Genomic DNA, 25,635 nt, shown 5'->3' with positions numbered 1-25,635 from the left:
AAGTTTTATTTCATTTTCTGTGAAACTGCCTACTCTGGTGTGTTTTCATAAGATAATTATCTACCTTTTCCATTACTTTTATGTTACTAAGCTGGTCAAGTTTTCTTGAGTTTATTTTGCCTGTTTAGGCAAATAAGAGTTTGAATGATCATCAGATACAAGTTAGATGTTCAAAATCAGCAGTTTTCCTTTGAAGAAAAGAGCTCAAGAGTCAATAAAAACATTTCAACCACAAGCCACAAACAGGATTTTTACATGATGATTACAAGCACTAGATTGCTAAGCAGTTTATAGGACAGAAACTATGCCCTATAGGGTCCATTATTCAAACATGCCAGACAAACTAATAGGTCCTGAAGACACAAAACAAATAATCAAACACCAGGGCTTCCAGGATGGCAAGGACCCAAAGTTTGGTGGGCTCCTTGGAATCCCCCACTCCTCTCCCCAAGTACAGAGACCAAAAACACTCTTGATTTGTGCAGAGAAACAAGTATAGGAGTATAACTCTAGAATTACCTGGCCTGCCTATAGCCCAATAACCAGGGCTAGATGGAAGAGAGGCACTGTCTCTCTGGGGAAAGCCTGAGCTAGACAGACAGTGAGTTCTGCCCACTCTCCCCTATCTCCCTCTAACACACCTAAACAGACCCTTCTCTTTCTAAATTACATTTCCTACCACTCACCTCCTAATCTCTTCGTTTAATCTACTTCCTCTGTTCACCTTCCCCAGAAGCAGCAATAGAGTCCACTGTAAACTTTTTCATCAGGTGCTGGGGGGGTTGGGAAAGAGACTTTAGAGAAGACTTAGCACTTGGGGTGAACCTTAAAAGATGACGAGAGCTGTTTGCTAAGTGTATAAATTTCTTCCAGAGTGTTATATATTAGGCATTCAATAAATGTTCATCAAATGTACTTATAAAAAAAGGCTTGATTTTGAATACCTAGAGTCACAAAACAGCAACAGGAATATATATACACAGACCACAATGAATTCCCAAAACAAACCAAGAATATCCATGCTGTAGATGTCAAAGAGACAAACATATCCCAGTACAGAAACTGTCAAATTGGAGGAGATATACACACAGGTGCTGTGGTCATTATGACAAAATTAAATTAGTTACCAAAAAGCTTTTTTCTGAAGGCCAAAAACTATTAAAAACTCATCTGTCTAAAACTCAATTTGGGGGAACACCCTAGTGGTCTAGTGGTTAGGATTAGGTGCTTTTACTGCCAGGGCCCGGGTTCAATCCCTGGTCAGGAAACTAAGATTCACCAAGCTGCGTGGCACAGTCAAAATAAATAAAATAAAATTCAACTTGGAAAATAACCTAAACTTCACAGTAACTTAGGTTACTATGGTGACCTTAAGCAAGTGGTAAAACTGGTCACTAAAACAAGAAGCCACAGAAGACCAGTGTAGCCAATCAAATGTAAAGAGACAAGAAGAGTGACAAAAATTAAAGAAAGAGAAATTCATCAATTCCCCTGATTTTCTGAGGACCCACTCTGGGCCAGGAAGTGTGCCAGGGTTTGGAAATACAGAGCCAAATCTACAAAAACCTGTGATCACAACAGCTTACAGAGGAAGAAAGACAAGGCACACTGCACCTTTGATTTCCTCATACACATATCTTCCCTAACCAGGTCTGTTCACTTCACCCGAATCACCTCCCCTCTGTCCACTCTTCCCAGGCAACAGCCTTACGCCCTGCAGCCTCAGAATCTCTGAATATATATATCTCGAGTAGCCCCCATCTCTTTCCAATCTCTGTCAGTTTCCTGTTTCTTCCTTCATATATAACACTCACCCCAATCTGTAATTACTTCATTTGTTTCTCTGCTGACTTGCTTATGTTCATGGCCTGCTTTCCTAGGAGATTACAGACACCCCTAAAGACATCTATCTCTCATTCACTGCAGTATCCTCAGGAGGAATAAATGTGTATTTCTATATACACAAATAACTGTAATTAAGTATCACAGGTGCAACTACAGAAGACTGCTTAAAGTAGAATACGGGAGAAGGAAATGGCAACCCACTCCAGTATTCTTGCCTGGAGAATCCCATGGATGGAGGAGCCTGGTGGGCTACAGTCCACGGGGTCGCAAAGAGTCGGATATGACTGAGCGACTTCACTTTCACTTTCACTTTCACCCCTCAGCTGAGAAGACTTTCAGCTCTTGTGTTTGCTATTGTTTTCTTGAGTTCTCAAAGACCTGTGACCATTTTTTTTTTCATTTATTTTTATTAGTTGGAGGCTAATTACTTTACAATATTGTAGTGGGTTTTGTCATACTTTGACATGAATCAGCCATGGATTTACATGTATTCCCCATCCCGATCCCCCCTCCCATCCATATTTTTTTTAAGTTGCCTGTTTTCTAGTTGCATCACTTTACACGCTGTTGTCTAATAATATGTGGTATTTAGAATGCCTTCTTAATTATTTTGAGCAGCCATTGCCTGTATTTTCTTAGCACCTCCTTGGTTTTCTTACATGAACTCATCTGACAGGGAAATGCAGCTTTTTTGTTTGCCCTCTCTGCATACTGGACCGTCTGAGTCAGTGTTCTAACTAATCCCTGATGGTCTCTGAGCTACTGTTCTACCAGACTCAGTAGTTATGTGCTTCAGGAATTTTTTGGTAGAATTGGTCCTATTAGGAGACTCTTGGTGTCACCTTTGTTATCTTAAAAGCTGGTCCCTTCACTGAGGCTCTTAATTTTTTGAAAACTTGATTCTATTTCAGCTGAAAATTGGCAAGGTTATTTAAAAAATTGAGGGAAGCCATTTAAGAAATTGAAAAGTAATCACAAACAACATTGGGTAGTTGTGACTTTCAGTTCTGTATCAGTTGAATTTTTGTGCTCTTTTCCCTGTGTACGTGGTGGTTCTATTTTTCTCCAATAAAACTTTTTATTTAAAAAAATAAAATAAAATAAAGTAGAATACGGTACTGAGGAGCAAAAGGCTAGTTCTAGGGGGAGAGGAAGGAGGGTGAGGAAGAAGAAGGGGTCAAAACAACTAGTGAAAATGAGACACATGACTCAATTCTGAAAGATGAATCATCATTTTCCAGGTGACCAAGGAGGCAGTGAGGCTGAAAGTCTTTCTGGGAGAAGGTATAAAATAAGTAAATCAGCACAGGTACAGAAGAAGTGAAGCACAAAAGAAGGTAAGGATGTACAGGAAACTGAAGGTGAGAAAAGAAACAGCAACCCTGTGTAGAGAACTATGCAGGAACCCCATGGTTTCCACACCTATTGTACGAATGGGCAGATGGGCCTGAAATGATTGTTGCCCGATAGCAATCCATGGACCACTGGGTGTTTATGAACACAGAGCTGGTGGTCCACAAGGTCTCCTTGAGGAATGTTTTATTGTGCTTTTCCACAAATCTGTACTATTTTTATTAGAGCTTCCCAGCCGAGATGTCACGAAAGAGCAATAACATGAAAAAGGTTGAGAAGTACTGATCAAGAAGAATCCCAAATAATCAAGTACCACTAAGGAATTTTAGTGTGTGTGTTTGCAATTAACCTGGCATTGTATGATCACTCTCAGAAGGTATATATAGTAGTTTTAAAATATGTCTGCAAATTTTACATTCCTTCCCTCAAAAGGTAAAGCCTAATTATCCTCCCATTGAATGTGGCCTCATTTCTAACACATAGAATATGGCATCAGTAATGGTGTAGGACTTCAGGTCTGGGTCCTAAAAAGTGCTGCAATTCTACTTCTGGGTAAACATACCCTGAAGAATTGAAAGTAGAGACTCAAACAGATACCTATATACTGATGTTCACAGCAGCATTACCCTTAATAGTCAAAAAATGGAAGCAACTCAACTGTCCATCAACAGAAGAATGGATAAACAAGCTGTGATATGTCCACACAGTGGAATATTATTCAGTCCTAAAAAAGAATAAAATTCTAATATATCCTAAGACACAGATGAACCTTGAAAACACCATTGTTGTTCAGTTTCTCAGTCGTGTCCAACTTTTTGCAAGCCCATGGACTGCAGCATGCCAGGCAATCCCAAGAGGACAAATTGCAAGATCTAGGGTAGTCACATTCATAAAAACAGAGAGTTGGATGGTGGTTTTTAGGGGCAAGTGAAAGAAGAGGATGAGGAGTTACTTTTTAACCTGTATAGTTTCTGTTTGGGAAGATGAAAAAGTTGTGACAACACAGAGAATATAGCCAATATTTTATAATAACAATAAAAGGACCGTAACCTTTACAAATTGTGAGTCACTATATTGTGCTCCTGTAAATTATAAAAAATTGTACATCATTATACTTAAATAAATTTATTTACATTCTAAATAAATAAGTAATTTTGGAGATGGGTGGTGGTGATGGTTGCACAACAATATGAATGTACTTAATGTACTAGACACTTTAAAATGGTTAAAATGATAAATTTTATGTGTATTATTTTAACACACATACAGCATTGCCACTTCTGAGGTTCCCCATTCTGCGAGAAGCCAGGTGCCACATCATGAGAACATTTTAGATGCCCTACAGAGAGGTTCACACATAGCCACAAGTCTCCCACAAGCAATCAGCACCAACTTAGGACAAACATAAGACCTTGACCCAGAGGCTGCTCCTGAATTCTTGATCCACACACTGAAAGAATAATGGTAATGTTGTTTTAGGCCACTAAAATTTGAGGAAATTTGTCACACAGCAATAACTAACATAGAAGTTAGCCCCAGTGCTACTATAAGTGAGATCCATAGATAGTATATAGGCTGGAAGCACTAGTCCCCATGTTTTTTTGTGTTTGAGCCACACTGCTCTACACCACCAGAAAAGTCAATCTACCCTGGGGCTCCACCAAGGAAAGGAGAGGAGAGGACCATTGCAAAGTGAAACCCATACGAAATGAGAGGGACTAACTCTACCTGCACAACCAGAAAGGCAGAGAATAGCCCAGGGCTAACACAGAAATACCGGAGAAGGCGATGGCACCCTACTCCAGTACTCTTGCCCGGTAGGCTACAGTCCATGGGGTCACTAGGAGTAGGACACGATGGAGCGACTTCACTTTCACTGTTCACTTTCATGCACTGGAGAAGGAAATGGCAACCCACTCCAGTGTTCTTGCCTGGAGAATCCCAGGGATGGGGAGCCTGGTGGGCTGCCGTCTATGGGGTCGCACAGAGTCGGACGCGACTGAGCAGCAGCAGCAGCAGCAGCAGCAACACAGAAATACAACCCTGGCTTGTACACAGTATATGACCTCAAGTCCCAGGAAGGCTTAATGCTCAGAGTCTTGGCTGCTTCTGAGTAAAACTAAGCTGCACACTGTGCAGATGCTTAAATTAGAGCTAGACAGTGCTGGCAGAAATCTGTCTGGTCCCCCCACATACATACCAAAAATACAAACTGAAGAACTGCTACAGGGGGAAAAAGAGGAACCAAAAGGGATAACAGTTTCCCTCAGATCTCCTACTTCCACTACTAGTCAGCATTTCCTCACGTGGCTATTCATCATCAATGTGAGCAGTTTCCTCCAGGGGCTATATACTGCCTCTACATATATCTCACAGGATTTTTACCACCATCCCATGAGGACTTATGGAATCGTTAGGATCACTGCGCCTGTCTTACATGTGTGGAAATGGAAGCTCAAAGAGAGTGACTAAGTAGAGCTGTAACAGAGATCACTGTCCAAGTCACCTCACTAAACCTAGTGAAGAGACTTCTGCTCTTAATTTGACTTCACATACAAATATCCTTGTACTAACATAGGTCCACAGAGGTGTCTTTTGTGGTACCTACCTAATGGCCTACCTGGTGGTAGCCGATAATTTGCTTGAACTTTGCCCCAGAGGTTGGGCAGGCTGCTTCCAGATTCTTCCCTTTATAAATAGCCTTTCTGCAAACATACAACAATCATTTACTTCAAGAATTAGAGCATGCCACTCTATTCCTGGTTCAGGGCACATACCAGAAGCAAATGACTTTTATGCACAAAAGTAACATTCTAAGCCATCTCCAGCCTTTGTGGAGAGGAGACGGGGATGGAAATCGTATTCAGGGTAAAACAAAGAGCTGACTATTAAACTACAGAAAAACTGTACTATTTTGGATGTCTTCTCTTTCCCTATCCCTTCACCACTTCCATTCTTCAACATCTGATACATCTAACTCTGAAAATGTCTTGAATTCGTCTCTCCTCTCTAAGCTGATCCTTTCCCACAATTGAACAGTCAGCTCTTGTTGTTGTTGTTCAGTCACTAAGTTGTGTCTGACTCTTTGCAACCCCTAGACCACAGCATACCAGGCTTCCCTGCCCTTCACCATCTCCTGGAGTTTGCTCAAATTCATATCCATTTGTTGATGATGCCATCCAACCATCTCATCCTCTGTCACCTCCTTCTCCTACCCTCAATTTGACCCAGCATCGGGGTGTTTTCCAATGAGTCAGCTCTTTCCATCAGGTGGCCAAAGCACTGGAGCTTCACCTTCAGCATCAGTCCTTTCAATGAATGAATATCAATTTAGTCAATCAACTAGTCAATCAATTCAGGATTGACTAGTTTGATCTCCTTGCTGTTCATGGGACTCTCAAGAGACTTCTTCAGCACCACAGTTCGAAAGCATCAATCTTCGGCACTCAGCCTTCTTTATGGTCCAACTCTCACATCCATACATGACTAATGGAGAAACTATAATTTTGACTAGATGGATCTTTGTCGACCAAGTCATGTCTCTGCTTTTTAATATGTTGTCTAGGTATGTCATAGCTTTCCTTCCAAGGAGCACACATCTTTTAATTTCATGGCTGCAGTCACCGTTTGCTTGTTTTTGAAGCCCAAGAAAATAAAGTCTGTCACTGTTTCTATTTTCCCCCACCTATTTGCTACGAAACGAAGGGACCGGATGCCATGATCTTAGTTTTCTGAATGTTGAGTTTTAAGCCAGCTTCTCCAGTATGCCCAAGTAACTCCTATACATTTCTATCAGTCCTGGCAAAGGGCCAGATATAGAGACACTCAATAAATGTTTGGTGACTGAATAAACACCACCACTTTTCTGTTCCTACAAGGGACTGGACCATCTCTCTCTCCTGCTTAAAATCTTGCCCAAACTCCCACCACACCTTATCTGTCCCTCTCCAGACTCTGAGGACATACATGTTCTGTGAACCCTCAATACTTCTGCTCACATTGTCCCTTCTGCCTGCTCTCACACTTCACTCTCATTCTGGAAATCTTATCCTTTAATCTCACTTCCTTGCAGATACCCTTAACTCCCTGGCCCCTCTTGTCCTCCATCACACCTACCTGGATAAACCCCAAATGCAGGATAACCCACTCCGGTATTCTTGCCTGGAGAATCCCATGGTCAGAGGAGCCTGGTAGGCTACAGTCCCCGTGGTCGCAAAGAGTTGGACATGACTCAAGCAAGTTAGCACACATGCATGTAGTTCCATCAGATTCTCCACATTTTTCCACTCCTGCACCCAGGCAGCTGATTATACTAGAGAATACACACAGGCTGATGGTTCTCACTTTAAATGCACAGCCACAGAAAGTAGTTCCTCTGCGGTTGAGGGGACTCTCTGACTGGATATGGGAAGAAAGGTCTTCTAAGGAGCCCAGAATGTCTCTATCTTAATCTGGGTGGTTACACATGTATATATATACATGAATAAACGTTCATCAGGATACACAGTTAAGGGGCGTCCCTGGTAGTCTAGTTGTTAGGAATCTGTCTGCCAGTGGAGGGGGACACAGGCTGGAACTCTGGTCTGGGAAGATCCCACACGTTGAGGACCAACTGAGTCCGTACACCACAACTACTGAGACTGTGCTCTAGAGGCTGGGAGCCACAACTACTGAGCCCATGTGCTGCAATTACTGAGGCCTGTGCCCTAGAGCCTGTGCTCCACGACAAGGGAAGCCACCCCAATGAGAAGCCTGAGCACTGCAACTAGAAAAAGCCAGCTCAGCAGCAAAGACCCATTTTAGCCTAAATAAATGAATAAATAAATAAAATTTAGAAAAAAAGAAACATAAAGCAAATCCATGTAATGGGAAAAAATTTTTTTAACTATAACAAACATAGCACCCTGGTGCAGGATGTTGACACTGGGGAAGACTGTAGGTGTGAGGGTAAGAGACGGGGACTCTCTATACTTTCTGCTCAGTTTTGCTATGAACCTAAAAGTGTTCTAAAAAATAAAATCTCTCTCTTTTTTTTAAATCTCCTATACTCACCGCCAACTTTCAAATTTCTATCTCTAACCCAGGGCTCACATCTAGATGCTTGACTTTTATTCAACCATCTGCTCAACATCTCCACTTGGTGATGAAAAAGGAATCCCATATTTGAAATGTCTAAAATCAAACGGCTGGTTTTCCCCATTTCAGCAAATATTCTATCAGTACTTTGACCAAAAGTTCTTGGAGTCTTCCTTGAATCTCCTCTGTCTCTCAAAACATCATCAGCAAATCTACTGGCTATACCTTTGAAAAATACCCAGACTCTGATCCCTTCTCATCATCTCCACCAATGCTTTTTAGTTCAGCAACTATTACCTTAAATTCGACTACTACAAGACTCCTAGGGTTCTCCTATTTCTCCCCGTGCCTGCCTACTATTACAGGCATATTACACACAATAACCACAGCCACTTTTAATAACGGAAATCAGATAATGTCACTTTACCATTTAAAATCCTTCAGTGACTTCCTATTATATTTACAATCAAGTTCAAAACCCCTCCTCTGGCTTATCCCGCCCCTGCTGACAGGTGTGGGCTCATCTTCTACCTCTGGCCCCCTTACTCTTAACTCTCCATCGACTGCCTGAACGTGCCCAGTATGTTACGCCTTGGCTGCCTCCACCTGGAACCCTCTTCCCCTGGATATCCCTCACTCTCTTCAGATTTCTGTTCAAATGCTTCTGTGTCAGACAGATGCTCCCTGGGCATCCTCTATATTGAAAAGCTCCCATCATAAACATACCGCATCACTCTCTGTCCACTTACCATTGCTTATTCCTCTTCATTTATCACCACCTAGTCTTCATGGAATCGATCTGTTTATTTATGGTCTATCTATCTCCACTGGAAGATCAATTCCAGAAGATCAGGGTCTATGGCTAGCCTAATCACCACTCTTCTCCAGCATCTAGCACTATATAAATGATTTGGCATCAGCCATCTTTTGGAACTCTTCTAAAATTCCTACACACAAAATTAATTGTTGTCTCTCAGGGATTTGTACCCGAACTCTGTGCAGAGTAAATGTCACCTCATAATTAATTTCAGGAACTTGACTCTATATCCAAGGTACAGGACACAGAATGGGGAATCAAAGTCACACCTTGTCAAGCTCAGAAGCCACACTATCTGGATTCAAATCCCAAATCCACTACTTATCAGTTGCGCAACTTTGGGCAACTTACTCAACTGCTGTGCCTCTGTTTCCTCACGTATAAAATGGTAACAATAAAACTATACACTTCATTGTATTGTGAGGGTTAAATGGGGTATAGGATTAGGGTTGGGGTTCAGATTTGTGCCTGATAGAGTAAGTCACTCATTAAATATGAAATATTAGCAAAGGTTCAAAATCACTGCAGATGATTATTGCAGCCATGAAACTAAAAGACGCTTACTCCTTGAAAGGAAAGTTATGACCAACCTAGATAGCATATTAAAAAGCAGAGACGTTACTTTGCCAACAAAGGTCCATCCAGTCAAGGCTATGGTTTTTCCAGTGGTCATGTATGGATGTGAGAGTTGGACTGTGAAAAAAGCTGAGTGCCGAAGAATTGATGCTTTTGAACCGTGGTGTTGGAGAAGACTCTTGACCCTTGGACTGCAAGGAGATCCAACCAGTCCATCCTAAAGGAGATCAGTCCTGGGCATTCATTGGAAGGACTGATGCTGAAGCTGAAATTCCAATACTTTGGCCACCTCATGTGAAGAGTTGACTCACTGGAAAAGACCCTGATGCTGGGAGGGATTGGGGGCAGGAGGAGAAGGGGATGACAGAGGATGAGATGGCTGGATGGCATCATCCACTCAATGGACATGAGTTTGAGTAAACTCCGGGAGTTGGTAATGGACAGGGAGGCCTGGCGTGCTGCGATTCATGGGGTCGCAAAGAGTCAGACACGACTGAGCAACTGAACTGAACTGAAGGATGACAGGACACAATTAACAATCCTTGGCCAGCAATGCTACAGCCAAAGCCAAATACTTCACTGGCCTTAAACTTCTCAAGGGCCCTACTAGCTGAAGGGAATGATTTCTCTTTATTCCATAGTGCCTAGAATAATGCCTCAATACACATATATGGAAAGCTCAGAAATGAGGTAACTTTTTTTTTAAAAAGATGGCACAAGAAGTGAAGAGGTGTGAACCAGGAACCCAAACTTGATCAGTGCAAATAATCCTAATGAAAAAGAAATAGAAAAGAAAGAGAGCTAAGGACATTATGGAACTCAGATTCTGAAATCCTTTGTACAAGAAATGGAAGGATACCATGATCAACTTAAATGGAAACAAGGTGGTGGAAACATGCCAAAGAGTCAGGAAAGAAATAGACAGAAGGAGCTTTTTGCACTGTGTTCAGAGTAAAAACAGGGAAGGCCAAGCCTACTGTTCAGGACAGATGGTGCGCTCCCACCAGATGACAGGAAGAAGGCAGAAGGCATCAGAAAAAGCAGTTTCCATTCCATCCACCAAGCATCATTACTAGGAAACTGCAGACTCTCATACATTAGACACTCAGCTTATCAATGCAACGGCAGAAGAGGGCAGGCAGGATTACTCCATCTCCAGAGCAGAAGATGGATGGTTCACCCCACAGTGGTAGGTCTAAAATTAGAATGTGGATTCTTATCAATATTCTATAGTCTGTTTGGTGATATAAACTGCTTTGAGAACTAATGATCTCCATGGAAAATCTAAATCTGTATTTTATAAATGCCTGTCTCTGAGAAAACAGGCTTCCCTGATAGCTCAGTTGGTAAAGAATCCGCCTGCAGTGCAGGAGACCCCAGTTGGATTCCTGGGTCGGGAAGATCTGCTGGAGAAGGGCTAGGCTACCCACTCCAGTATTCTTGAGCTTCCCTTATGGCTCAGCTGGTAAAGAATCCACCTGCAATGCGGGAGACCTGGGTTCAATCCCTGGGTTGGGAAGATCCCCTGGAGAAGGGAAAGGCTATCTACTCCAGTATTCTGGCCTGGAGAATTCCATGGACTGTACAGTCCACAGGGTCACAAAGAATCGGACACAACTGAGCAACTTTCACTTTCACTGAGAAAACAGAAATCCTATTTCTGAGGGAATTCTCTGGCAGTTCAGTGGTTAGGACTCTGCACTTTCAATGACAAGGGCCCAAGTTCAATCCCTGGTCAGGGAACTAAGATCCCACTAACTGCACAGCATGCCCCCCTCCAAAAAAAAGAAAAATATCCTAATTCCATGATTTGGGGAGGATCTTGTAATTTAAGAAAAGTTGGGTTGGGTGTTCTATAAATAAATTCTGGAAAAGGTACACAAAACACTGTAATCAAACAAAACTGGGTCAGGAGGTCTCAGATTCAACTTCTTCTGAAAGTGACTAACTTCTAACCCTGGGCAAGTCATTCTATCTCTGAGCTTCAGTTCCCAATGGGCTTGCTATGGGGGAGTAAATGAGATGGCCCATGTAAAGCAAATAGCATCATACCTGATACATAGAAAATCTTTGATAATTTTTGCCGTCATTGTTACTGTTAACAGTTAAACAGAAGTAGAAAATGTGCAGTTTACAAAGGTGAGAAGAGGTGAGTTAACAAAGGTGAACCCTTAAACAGGGTTCTGTTTAAGTAATACAGACAAAATTAATCAAAACTACAGACTTTTTATAAAAGCATTAATCCAGAAAGACCACTCGAAGTCACATTTTTGTCTCTATTACACTTCGTCATGTGTTTTGAAAAGTAACTCTTCTCATCCCCACCCTATTTATTTTTTTCTTTTTTTGCAACTAGTAGGCAATCTAGGAAATAGGGAAGCGCACACAGAAAAAATATCACCAGAGAAAGGAATCACCTGGGAGATATGGCCAAGATTTGGAGTCATAGATCAACAGGATTTTAAATCCCAGCTCTACCACCCACCAGCTCTGAAATTTGGGCCAAAGACTTTTGCCTCTGTGAGCCTCAGTTTCTTCCCTCATTTATAAAATTGAAACAATAAAGAACCCCATAGCTTGTTGAGAAATCTTAATGGAGACGCTGCACATGGAGAGCCTTCCAGTCAGTCCTTTACCTAGTTGCTACCTAATTCTATAACACTAAAAAACAGTTTCTCAAGGGAATCCTCATACACTGTTGGTGGAAATGCAAATTGGTATTGCCACTATGGAAAACAGTATAGAGGCTTCTCAAAACTCTAAAAAGAGAGCTACTATATGATCTAACAATCCCACTCCTGGGTGGGATTGGAAAAATATTCAGAAAAAACAAAAACTCTAATTCAAAAAGATACATGCACCTCAATGTTCATACCAGCACTATTTGTTAAGACAATTGCCAAGACATGGAAACAACGAAAGTGCCCATCAACAATTGGCTTAAGAAGGTGTGGTATAAACATATATAATGGAATATTACTTAGTCATTAAAAAGAATGAAATATGACATTTGCAGTAACATGGATGGACCTAGAGAATATTATGCTTAGTAAAGTAAAACAGTCAAAGAAAGACAAACACTACACATTATATGTGGAATATAAAAGACAATATAAATGAATCTATAAACGAAATAGAAACAGACTCACAAACAAAGAAAACTTATGGTTACCAAAGAGAAGGGAGGGGACAAACTAGGTGTATGGGATTAATAGAAACAAACTACTGTACATAAAATAGATAAACCACAGGATTTACTGTTTAGTACAAAGAATTTTTATATCTTGTCCCAACCTATAATGGAATATAATTTTTAAAAAAACTGAATCACTATTGTGAACAAACTAAACTACAATTAAAAAAAACTTTTTTTCTTTCAAGCTTAAGATGTAAGCAATCAAAACAACCTAGAAAAAGAAAATAAAACAACCTAGGAAAATGTTTTCCTACAATCATCTGGAACTCAGCTCCCAAATTTTATTGAGCATCTATGTGGCTGCCTTGAAAATATACCCTTCACATCCTTAGCAAGTGCTAATAACTGACCCCAGCTGTAGCAGCTTGACACTCACCACCACCTCTGTTCCATGGCCACACTTCCCTGGGGCTGTCCCCAGCCAACGGCTGAGTGAACAGGGATATATGGAGACAAGACTCTTTCTACAGCACCTTGGCTTGAGGACTCACCACCTCCATTGCCAAAATCTTCTGAGTACTGCACTGCACTCTAGGACTTCCAATCATCCTCCTTTCTCCTTTCCAGGGTCAGATTCACAAGATAGTCCATAGCTCTCTCAGTCTCTTCACCTCACTTCCCATTTCTCCCACTTCCAATTTCCAAATCAATCAACTGCACTGTTTTTCGGAAACCAAAACACCCTATTCCTTACTGAGTTAGCGTTCTAGTGAGGAAGACAGTAAACAAAATAATCAAATAAAGTAAGTATAGGCTGGCAAAGGTGTAGCATGAGAGAAGTCTTTGAAGTACTCTGTTTACTATTAGTTCTGACAAGAATCTATACATGAACTAAAACTCATAGGCATATACACCGAAAAAGGAAATTTTACTGTACGCACATAAAAAAATTTTAATGTAAAAATAAAATTATGCTGTAAGAGTATTGAGAAGGAACTCACATTATTTAATTTAGAGTCCTATTTAATTTGTAGCAAATGAACTATAATTTATCCTAGGGGGAAGGGTACATAATTTTTTTAATATATTTATTTATTTGACCATGCCAGGACTTAGTTGTAACATGTGAGCTCTTGGTTGAGGCATATGGGATCTAATTCCCTGACCAGGGAATGGGCCCTCTGCATTGGGAGCTCAGAATCTTAACCACTGGACCACCAGGGAAGTTCTCATAATTTTTTTAAATGTCAGGAAAATCTGAAATTTCACTCAGATTTTTTTTAATACCAGTATTGTAACTTTGAAACTATTTTGTGTATAATACAGAATAAAGCAAATGGATTAATATATTAGCATGATTAGAAACAAAGACTTTTAATATAAAAGAAAGGCAAAATTTTAAAAATTACAAAATGTTTCATTTAAATTAGAAATATAAAAATGAAGTCACAGGGACTTCCCTGGTAGTCCAGTGGTTAAGACTCTGTGCTCCCAATGCAGGGGGTATGGGTTTGATTGGTCTGGGAACCAAGATTCTGCACGCCACGTGGTATGGCCAAAAAATAAAAATGAACTCATAATGTTTCAAAACAACTATTTCTTAGCTCCAACCACTAAAAAAAGTCTTAAAAGCAAAGATATTCTAGCAGCAATAAACAAACCCAGTGCCCAACTTAGAACTTAAGTTTCAAGTACCACTTCTAACTAAAAGAAACCAGGTCTCCTTGCAGAAATGGACAGGGTCTGGGAGCAGGACAGGTAAAATAAATCTAGGGCTTCTAGTAATGCCAGAAAACAAGGACTCCTCAACGACTAAGAGGAGTGTGTCAAAAGATCAAAGAAGCTGGTTTAAAGAGGCTGTCACCGACCAAGTTTGGGAAAATTTTAGCACAAAAGAAAATAATGAATGTAACCGACTACAACACCACACTGAATAATCTCAGTCCTTAGTGATCTTTAAAAAGGAATAAAGAAAAAAAAAATGCTCTTCTTACAAAAGAACATCAGCTGTAACAATAAAACACTGAATGAGAGAGGTGAAAACACCACTATCCTTCCACTTCTGGTATAGTAACTGATGGAGGGAAAGGATTATTGATGGATGCTAAAAATCATTCAGTAAATGGTATAAGGAAACAATTAAGATATATTCCAAAGTACCCCCACAAATTATTTAGTACTCTGACAGGGAAAAATACACTTTTAAGATGGTGAGAAATGGCAGTCATTACTTTATCCAAGTGATACACTGGAAAGAGAGTGGGATGACATAGCTTTATGTGTCCCCTAATGGGATGCGATATGAAACACATAGCATTACCGTTCAACCATTCTGCAACACAATGTTTAACCTGAAGTCTAAACCTAACTTCTAGTTTACAGGAAATAGAGAATACAAGAAACAAGTTAAACTCGCCATGAGAAAACAATGTGACCAACTCAGAATGTGGAATAGTCTACAAAATAAATGTTGCTTAAAAGTAACGTCATGAAAGGCAAAGAGTAGGGGAGGGGAGAAGGATTATCATGGGATAAAAGTAACTAAAGAAAGAAAAAAGAAAGAAAGAAAAAAAAAGTAACTAAAGAGACATACATCTGAATAGGTTCTGGATATTAGATATTATGAAATTATTGCTAATTACAATTAATTACATTATAATAAGTGTTGGGTAAATATATTAACAATTAGTGAATACAGGTGGAATGCATAGTATTCATTGCAGTATTCTCTGAACTTTTGATTATGTTTAAAATCTTTTCATAATAAAAAGCTGAAACTCGGGGCTTCCCTGGTGATCCAGTGGTTAAAACTCTGTGCAATTTCCAGTAAAACTAAAAATGTGTTTATCATATTACTTAACAAATTCACTGAAGTAGGGCTTCTCAGACTGCAGTACATTGTAAAATCAGTAGATTGTAAAATCAAATTACTGAGGCATTCCCTGTTGAGAAACCAGATTTTCAGCTTGATTAAAAAAAAAAAATCAAATTAATGGTTCACAACCAGCAGTTTTGTGTGTATATTAGGAAACATTAGAGTATATTGAATGTATTAAGGTTAAGGGCTGTTTCACAAAAGTTTTGCTTCTTTCAAATTTATATTGTGTATACGGCAAGTACCACACTGGCTTTCTTTAAAGTATTTCTTATACTAGATTATGGTCAAAAAAGTCTGTAAGCCATTACCCAAGAAATATTCTTGCACATGTGCACAAAGAGATATTATAGAAATGTTCAAGGTAGCATTGTGTATAAAGTAAAGAACTAGAATCTAAATGTCCATTAGTAGGAGACTAAATAAACAAAATATGGTATATTCATTCAGTGGAACTCTATACAGAAATGAGGACAAATATCTATACCAATATGGGTAAATCACAAAAATATGAACTACAGAAAAGAAACAAACAATATGAGAACACTTACATGAATTTTTTAAAAACACCCAAAGTGATGCTAACTAGTATTATTTATGAATACATACAGTAAAAATGTAAAACATGGGAAGGACAGAACTAACTACAGGATGCTGGCTGCCTCTAAGGAAGGCAAGAGTGGAACTGAATTGGGAAGGGCATAAAAGATACTACCATTATACCAGGAACGTTTCATGTCCTTTATTTTTTTTAAATATAAATAGAAGTGTTAAAATTCAGTAATTCTGGGTGACAAGTACACAGATTATCTTACAGTTAGCTGTACTTTCGAACTTTTTCAATATTTTAATTTTTTCTCCAAATCTAAAAAGAATTCTTTCTCTTGATTAAGCTGCCTTTAAAAATACTGAGGGAAACCAAGAAAGGGAAATAATTACAGAAACAAGCAGGTGTTCAAAGAGTCTAATTCTTATATCACATCTCCCAGCCCCAAAAGGCAGCAGAGACATATTCTACCCCATTTCCCCTGCTTCTCTTCTCATCTTCTCCTTCTAAACACCAGGCACTGGTCAGCCTGTCTATTTTGACACTCAAAAGCACTACAGTCTTCCTTATGAAAACTCATAGAAAGGTTTGAATTTTGAAATCCTCACTTTCACTTTAAGCATAAACAAAAGACTAAACTCTAGGATATCCTCAACAACAACCACCACTTTACAGTTTACAAGGCCTTTCCCCACACATCCTGTTATTTGATTCTCAGAAAAACTCCGTTGAGGTCGGGATTACTAATACCCACATTTACAGATGAAGCTGATGCTCAGAGTGGCTAATTACCAACCAGAGGTCACGAGTCATTGACAAAGTTGGGATTACAACCTCTCAGTTTCTAAACCTAATCATCCCTTCAATGTGATGACTAAGTTTCAACTGTACAACAACACACCCAGAAAACAGGAGGGGTTGTTTGCAACACACAAACTACTCTGATCTACCCCCCTTTTCTTCATTCTTCCATCTCTGATCTTTCAGACAGGCAGCCAAGAATAAGTTGCCACTAATAACTCTTCCCTTCCCTGTAGCCACTCCTGCTTCTTCTTCCCATAACTCCTGCAGATGAACAGGCAGAAAAGGGAAACAGATATAACTAGATAGTTCCCTCAACACAGGGATCCCAGCACCAAAGAGAAAGATATTACCACAGCTCTAGACTTAAGAGTCAGGGAGCAGGAACACACTACAGAAAAGCCTAGGCTACCCCTCTTTAAGAGTGCTGGCAAATGTCCTTTACTGAAGGGATTTAATTAACAGAAAAATGTAAAAGTACCAGTTTTTTAATCGGTCCCGGGCTTCCAACTGGGCTCCCACTTCAAAGCTGATTCCTCGTCTGTTAGGTGGATGCTTTGTCATTTTCAGTCATCAACGGGGCTGCTTTTATTCTCCTGAAAAAGCCAATTAAATATTTATGAAACTTAGGCAAAGTCTGCCCAGAGTGGAGTATCACTCACTACACATAAAAGACAAACAGGCATTATTCAAAACACAAAGCTCCAGGAAACGGCGTCAGCGCCCTGCTTTACTCCTGCCCTCATCCTAGCACAGGTGTGCCCTCCACTGGTTCCTCCTCCTCTAACACGCAGCATCTTGCATCTCTGGAACTGGAAGGAGTGCTAAGTTGCTCCAGTCATCTCCAACTCTTGTCGACCCCATGGACTGTAGCCCCCAGGCTCCTCTGTCCTCGGGATTATACAGGCAAGAATAGTGGAGTAGGTTGCCGCGCCCTCCTCCAGGGATCTTCCTGACCCAGGGAAGATCTTCTGCATTGGCAGTCAGGTTCTTTACCTCTAGCGCCCCCTGAGAAGCCCCCAACACTGCTTACCAAAGATTCACCTGTAAGGGGGACTCCTCAGAACACCAAAGAAAAAGTCACTCAGAAGTAAATTTAATCATTTGCTGAAGACAAATGATAACAAACATCTGCTGAGAGACTTTAGAAAAACAGTCCTCAAGACCAAAAGAGACACAATTCCTGGCCTCCTGAAGCCTCCAGTCTACTGGGGGGAAAAAAAAATGTAGCCAGTAAAACAGACAAATGACTTAACTGCAAACTTCAACTGCTATGAATTTTAAGTGCTACAAAGGAAGGAAACAAAAGCTGAACTCCGATTTCTGGTCCTTTACTTTTGGAAGGCTGGACAAGAAATGTCTATTCATTGTTTGTTCTATCCGTATTTTCTGCTGCTTCTTGAGTAAATTCTGACAAAGTGGGATTGGTGATCATTATCCATATGAGTAAAACTGACCTTTAGGGGCCAGTGGTGGTTTTGCTGGAGATGCAGCCGCTCTGAGCTCTTGGAGCACTTGAGCAGGCCACCTCCATATAGCAAGGCCAACTCCCAGTAAATTCTCTCCCACTGAACTTTGGAACCCAAGCAATGCCAGAGCACTGTCAGGGCAATATTTGCCTCATATTACAAGGGCAATCTTTGCAATAGATGAACGAGGAATAATCACAGAAGTGGGTCCTCATATCTAATGTGTACATACCATCACATTGTCTTACAATATATTACATGAAAAAGGAGGATGTAAAATTATATCCATCTGAACTCACAGTAAAACTCATGTGCATTTAAAAAAAAAAAAAAGACTGGAAGAAAAAAAAACAGGTTGTAAGTGATCTCTCCCTCTTAAAGTTTCCTAAATTTACAACTTTTTGCACTGGAAATTTCCAATGAGGAAAAAAAAAATATACAAGATGAGCTATCCATTATATTAAACAACTCATTCCAAGGGGCTGATATTGGGAAACACATAAAGCAAATACCAGACTAAGACAGGAACAGTTGATAGTTTCAACTGAAAGGCTATGTCAAACAAGAGTATTTGGATGATATGGACCCTAGGAAAGGGCAAGTCAGAGGTCTGACCGGCTATACTTTACACTCTCCAGGAAAATGAGATATCAAACCTAATATAAGTAAACAGTCTTCATTTTGACTTGCCTGAAAAAGCACCTCAAATTATCTTTTTGACTTCATGTATACCAAGTAATATTCAGATTAACAGTTTTGCCTCTCAGATTATATGAAAAGATGATGGTACACAAGAAGAAAGAGTGGCACTGAAAACTCACCAGAGCAGCTAGTATTTATTAGACTTCATGCAGGGAGACAGTTCCCTTTTAGAGATGGCATTAATGTAATAGGATTAAATTATTGGCCTTTAATCCTCAACCCCACCCCTTATTAGGGGAAAAAATTTGGGTGAATTACTTAACCCCTCAGCATTTGTTTTCTCTCCCTAAAATGGGGATGGTGATACCAGGTACCTATCTCCAGGCAGTGGATGTGAAGACTAAATGAGATAATCCATTTAAGGAATGGTATAAGGACTATATGGTTAGCAGCTAATTATAATCCTATTATCACATAAGAAGAAATTTGGTTTAAAGTAATTGGGCTAAGGTTCTGGTGCTAAGTGACCAGCCCCAGAACAAAAGCCCAGGTCTGCTTGATTTCTGAATTAATTCTTTTACCACACAGCTTCCCTAAGGAGGCCTTCCAATTAAAATACAGGAGTGTGGGAACAAGGCAGTGAATGAAAATGAGCAAATTATTCTTAATGGCTCAAGAAAACCAACTCCTCTTGAGGCAGAATTGTTGAAGGTCTTCCTTATCATGAACTGAAACAGGTTTCATTGTAACTCTGACCCATTTATTTGAAGCTCCACTCTGATACCAGTCAGAACAAGACTAAGGACTAATCTGGACTTTTACGCTCCATGCCTAAATCCCTCTACTCCTCCAGGATGGCAGAGTTTGTTTTTAAATTTCACATTAATTTATTCAACAAATCAATAGTGAGCACTGTCAGAAAGGCACTGTGCTGGAAATCAGGAATCAGAAATCCAACTCAGTCCCAGCTCCTATCTGCCCAGGAAGACAAACACAAACACTGAGAAGAGATGAAGGGGCTCTAACAAAGGGCAAAGGGAGGGACAACCGTCTGAAAGTCTCAATTTAATTTGACAACATCTACTAAAGAATAAAAAATAGTTCAAGACAGAAGTAGGAATTAAGATTGCATAAGTTTTTACTTCTTACATTTAAACACACATTTTTCTCAAGCTGTAAGAGGGCTAAGATTCTGTAGCTTTTAACTTATGCATTCTTCAGGGCCTTAGATTTTTCTTCCAAAAAGTTCTAGTTCCAGAATAGGAAGAGGAAATATGTTCAATAAAGACACCCAGGAAAACTATGAGAAAAAAAATCTGATGCAATCTGTACTCATATATGATTCCATTTTAAAGACCCTGGCAGGACTTCAAACTACTCCTTTAAATTCAAAATTCCCTACAGGGAATTCCCTGGTGGTCCAGCAGTTAGGGGTCATGGGTTCAATCCCTGGGGGGAACTAAGTTGCCATGCAGCAAGGTCAAACAAATTTTTTAATTAAAAATAAAATAAAAAAACAAATTACCCTACAATGTGTGCTCACTGCTCCACAGGAGACAAGAGAGCCTAGTTTATTTCCTTAAATACAGTATTTGCAGTCGATGGCCCTGTACCAATGATAACGAATCCTTTAAATGTATACTGTGTAACACAGTTTAAAGGGCACTTTCACAAACTTGGAGAAAATAACTTCAACACATATGACCAAAGGGCTAACTTACTTTATTAACAAGGAGTGCATATAAACCAAGAATAAAAGAGCCAAACAACTCACTTAAAAATGAGCAAAATGAAAAATAAAAAAAAATGAGCAAAATGTGAGAACTGGCAGATTCCCAGGTAGGGAAGGGAGAGGCTTGTGGGGAAGGGGGGCAGGAATAATACAAAGATCTAATAAGCATATGATTATATTATCCTTATCCATGTAACATCATCCTAAACTAAAGGAAATGCAAATCAAAGTAACAACTTTTCGCTTTTCAGGCTAATAATTTCGAGATAAAATACCCAGTGCTTTCGGGGATGAGGAAAAATGATACTTATACTCTGTTGGTAGAAGCATAAATTGGAAAATCCTATCTAGAGGCAACTTGGCAGTATCTACAAATATGCAAATACCTGCAACCCAACAGACCCATAGCCAGTGACATCCTACAGATTCATCCCCCAAAGTCTGCCCAATTACCTGTGAGGATGAACAATAAATTTCTGCAATTAAAATGCCCATCAAAAGAGGCCCACTTAAATGAATTATGGCCATCTATACAACAGAATACATGGAACAAAAGACTGGTTCCAAATCGGAAAAGGAGTACATCAAGGCTGTATATTGTCACCCTGATTATTTAATTTATATGCAGAGTACATCAAGAGAAATGCTGGGCTGGAAGAAGCACAAGTTGGAATCAAGATTGCCGGGAGAAATATCAATAACCTCAGATATGCAGATGACACCACCCTTATGGCAGAAAGAGAAGAGGAACTAAAAAGTCTCTTGATGAAAGTGAAAGAGGAGAGTGAAAAAGTTGGCTTAAAGCTCAACATTCAGAAAACTAAGATCATGGCATTTGGTCCCATCACTTCATGACAAATAGATGGGGAAACAGTGGAAACAGTGTCAGACTTTATTTTGGGGGGCTCCAAAATCACTGTAGATGGTGATTGCAGCCATGAAATTAAAACACACTTACTCCTTGGAAGGAAAGTGATGACCAACCTAGATAGCATATTAAAAAGCAGAGACATTACTTTGCCAAAAAAGGTCCGTCTAGTCAAGGCTATGGTTTTTCCAGTAGTCATGTATGGATGTGAGAGTTGGACTGTGAAGAAAGCTGAGCGCCAAAGAATTGATGTTTTTGAACCGTGGTGTTGGAGAAGACTCTTGAGAGTCCCTTGGACTGCAAGGAGATCCAACCAGTCCATCTTAAAGGAGATCAGTCCTGGGTGTTCACTGGAAGGACTGATGTTGAAGCTGAAATTTCAATACTTTGGCCATCTCATACAAAGAGTTGACTCATTGGAAAAGACCCTAACGCTGGGAAGGATTAGGGGCAGGAGGAGAAGGGGACAACAGATGATGAGATGGCTGGATGGCATCACCGACTCGATGGACATGAGTTTGAGTAAACTCTGGGAGTCGGTGATGGACAGGGAGGCCTGGCGTGCTGCAGTTCATGGAGTCGCAAAGAGTGGGACACGACTGAGCAACTGAACTGAACTGAACTAATACAACAGAATGTGGTACGGCTATTAAAAGGTAAAATGGTAAGCTGTAGATGCTGATATGGAGCCATCTGCAAAATACACTGTCAAGTAAAAAAAGCATGGCATAGAGGCAGGTATACAGTATTACCTCTTTAATACAAATAAACATATATACAGACAGATCTATTATATGCATACTCTATGCATGTTTCTTCCCTCTCAGAAGAAACAAAATAACTGTTCAGTAGTTCCCTTAATGAAAGGAATAGAGCAAGAAAATTTAACTTCATTTTTTAATTTTATTGTTTGAATTTTCTAACCTTAAGAGTATCTACTACTGTGGGTAAGAATTCCTTAGAAGAAATGGAGTAGCCCTCAAAGTCAACAAAAGAGTCCAAAATATAGTATTTGGGTGCAGTCTCAAAAATGACAGAATGATCTCTGTTCATTTCCAAGGCAAACCATTCAATATCACAGTAATCCAAATCTATGCCCCAACTACTAAAGCCAAAGAAGCTGAACAGTTCTATGAAGACCTACAAGACCTTCTACAACTAACACCAAAAAAGATGTGATTTTCATCATAGGGGATTGGAATGCAAAAGTAGGAAGTCAAAAGATACCTGGAGTAACAGGCAAGTTTGGCCTTGGAGTACAGAATGAAGGAGGGTAAGGGTTAACAGAGTTTCGCCAAGAGAATACACAGGTCATAGCAGACACCCTCTTCCAACAACACAAGAGAAGGCTCCACACATGGACATCACCAGATGGGCAATACAGAAATCAAACTGATTATATTTTTTGCAGCCAAAGATGGAGAAACTCTATACAGTCAGCAAAAACAGGACCAGGAGCTGACTGTGGCTCAGATCATGAACTCCTTTCTGCAAAATTCAGAATTAAATTGAAGAAAGTAGGGAAAACCACTAAACCATTCAGGTATGACCTAAATCAAATTGCTTATGACTATACAGTGGAAGTGACAAATAGATTCAAGGGATTAGATCTGATAGACAGAGTGCCTGAAGAATTATGGACAGAGGTTCGTGACATTGTACAGGAGGCAGTGATCAAGACCATCCCCAAGAAAAAGAAGTGCAAAAAGGCAAAATGGTTGTCTGAGGAGGCCTTACAAATAGCTGAGAAAAGAAGAGAAGTGAAAGGCAAAGGAGAAAAGGAAAGATATAACCATCTGAATGCAGTTCCAGAGAATAGCAAGGAGAGATAAGAAAGCCTCGCTCAGCGATCAATGCAAAGAAATAGAGGAAAACAATAGGATGGGAAAGATTAGAGATCTCTTTAAGAAAATCAGAGATACCAAGGGAACATTTCATGCAAACATGGGCACAATAAAGGACAGAAATGGTATGGACCTAACGGAAGCAGAAGATATTAAGAAGAGGTGGCAAGAATACATGGAAGAACTATACAAATAAGACCTTAATGATCCAAATAACCATAATGGTGTGATCACTCACCTAGAGCCAGACATCCTGGAGTCCGAAGTCAGGTGGGCCTTAGGAAGCATCACTACAAAGCTAGTGGAAGCGATGGAATTCCAGTTGAGCTATTTCAAATTCTAAAAGATGATGCTGTAGAAGTGCTGCATTCAATATGCCAGCAAATTTGGAAAACTCAGCAGTGGCCACAGGACTGGAAAAGGTCAGTTTCATTTCAATCCCAAAGAAAGGCAATGCCAAAGAATGTTCAAACTACCGCACAATTGCACTCATCTCACACACTAGCAAAGTAATGCTCAAAATTCTCCAAGTTAGGCTTCAACAGTACGTGAACCAAGAACTTCCAGATGTTCAAGATAGATTTATAGAAAAGGCAGAGGAAACATCAAATTGCCAACATCCGTTGGAAAACAGAAAAAGCAAGAGAGTTCCAGAAAAACATCTACTTCTGCTTTATTGACTACACCAAAAGCCTTTGACTGTGTGGATCACAACAAACTGTGGAATATTCAAGAGGAAGGAATACCAGACCACATTACTTGCCTCCTGAGAAACCTGTATGCAGGTCAAGAAGCAACAGTTAGAACTGGATATGGAAAAACAGACTGGTTCCAAATTGGGAAAGGAGTACCTCAAGGCTGTCTACTGTCACCCATTTATTTAACTTATATGCAGAGTATATCATGCAAAATATCAGGCTGGATGAAGCACAAGCTAGAATCAAGATTGCCAGGAGAAATATCAATAACCTCAGATATGGAGATGACACCCTTATGGCAGAAAGTGAAGAGGAACTAAAGAGCCTCTAGAGAAAGTGAAATAGTTGGCTTAAAGCTCAACATTCAGAAAACTAAGATCATGGCATCTGGTCCCATCACTTCATGCCAAATAGATGTGGGAACAATGGAAACAGTGAGAGACTTTATTTTCTTGGGCTCCAAAATCACTGCAGGTGGTGATGGCAGCCATGAAATTAAAAGACACTTGCAAAAATAAAAAAATAAAAGACACTTGCTCCTTGGAAGAAAAGCTATGATAAATCTAGACAGCAAAAAAAAAAAAAAAAAAAATTAAAAAAACCTAGACAGCATATTAAAAAGCAGAGACATTACTTTGCCAACAAAGCTCCGTCTAGTCAAAGCTATGATTTTCCAGGAGTCATGTATGGATGTAAGAGTTGGACCATAAAGAAAGCTGAGTGCTAAAGAATTGATGCTTTTGAACTGTGATGTTGGAGAAGACTCTTTAGAGTCCCTTGAACTGCAAGGAGATCAAACCAGTCCATCCTAAAGGAAATCAGTCCTGAATATTCATTAGAAGGACTGATGTGGAAGCTGAGGCTCCAATACTTTGGCCACCTGATGTGAAGAAGATTCACTGGAAAAGACCCTGATGCTGGGAAAGATTGAAGGCGGGAGGTGAAGGGGATAACAGAAGATGAGATTGTCGGGTGGCATCACTGACTCAATGGACATGAGTTTGAGCAGGCTCCAGGAGTTGGTGATGGACAGGGAAGCCTCATGTGCTGCAGTCCATGTGGTCACAAAGAGTCGGACACGACTGAGCCACTGAACTGAACTGAAGAATGTACTACTTGGGCTTCCCTGATGGCTCAGTAGTGAAGAATCCGCCTGCCAATGCAGGAAACACGAGTTTGATTTCTGGTCCAGGAAGATCCTACATGCCTCGGAGCAACCTAGCCTGTGCACAACTACTGAGCTGTGCTCTTGAGTCCTGGAATGGCACCTACTGAACCCCATGCACCCTGGAGCTCATGCTCCGCAACAAGAGAAACCTGCACACTGCAACCAGACACAAGCCCCAACTCACAACT

The 25,635-nt window shown here is 40.1% G+C and overlaps 1 protein-coding gene across 5 annotated transcripts in view; it reads right to left on the bottom strand.

The window, feature by feature from the left end:
• The window catches only part of PHF20 (PHD finger protein 20), a 136,164-nt gene that overhangs the window by 96,978 nt on the left and 13,551 nt on the right, over positions 1-25,635 (bottom strand). For all 5 annotated transcript variants that reach the window (XM_020894068.2, XM_020894070.2, XM_020894074.2 and 2 more), the window contains exon 2: positions 17,508-17,622. In XM_020894068.2, the coding sequence (XP_020749727.1) occupies positions 17,508-17,590 (83 nt within the window). In that variant the 5' untranslated portion in view covers positions 17,591-17,622. The remainder of the gene's footprint in view (positions 1-17,507; positions 17,623-25,635) is intronic.

This window comes from Odocoileus virginianus, chromosome 9, assembly GCF_023699985.2.
Source record: "Odocoileus virginianus isolate 20LAN1187 ecotype Illinois chromosome 9, Ovbor_1.2, whole genome shotgun sequence".
Taxonomy (NCBI): Eukaryota; Metazoa; Chordata; class Mammalia; order Artiodactyla; family Cervidae; genus Odocoileus; species Odocoileus virginianus.
Note: the sequence above shows the minus strand (reverse complement) of the source record. Positions and strands in the feature narration are given on the sequence as shown.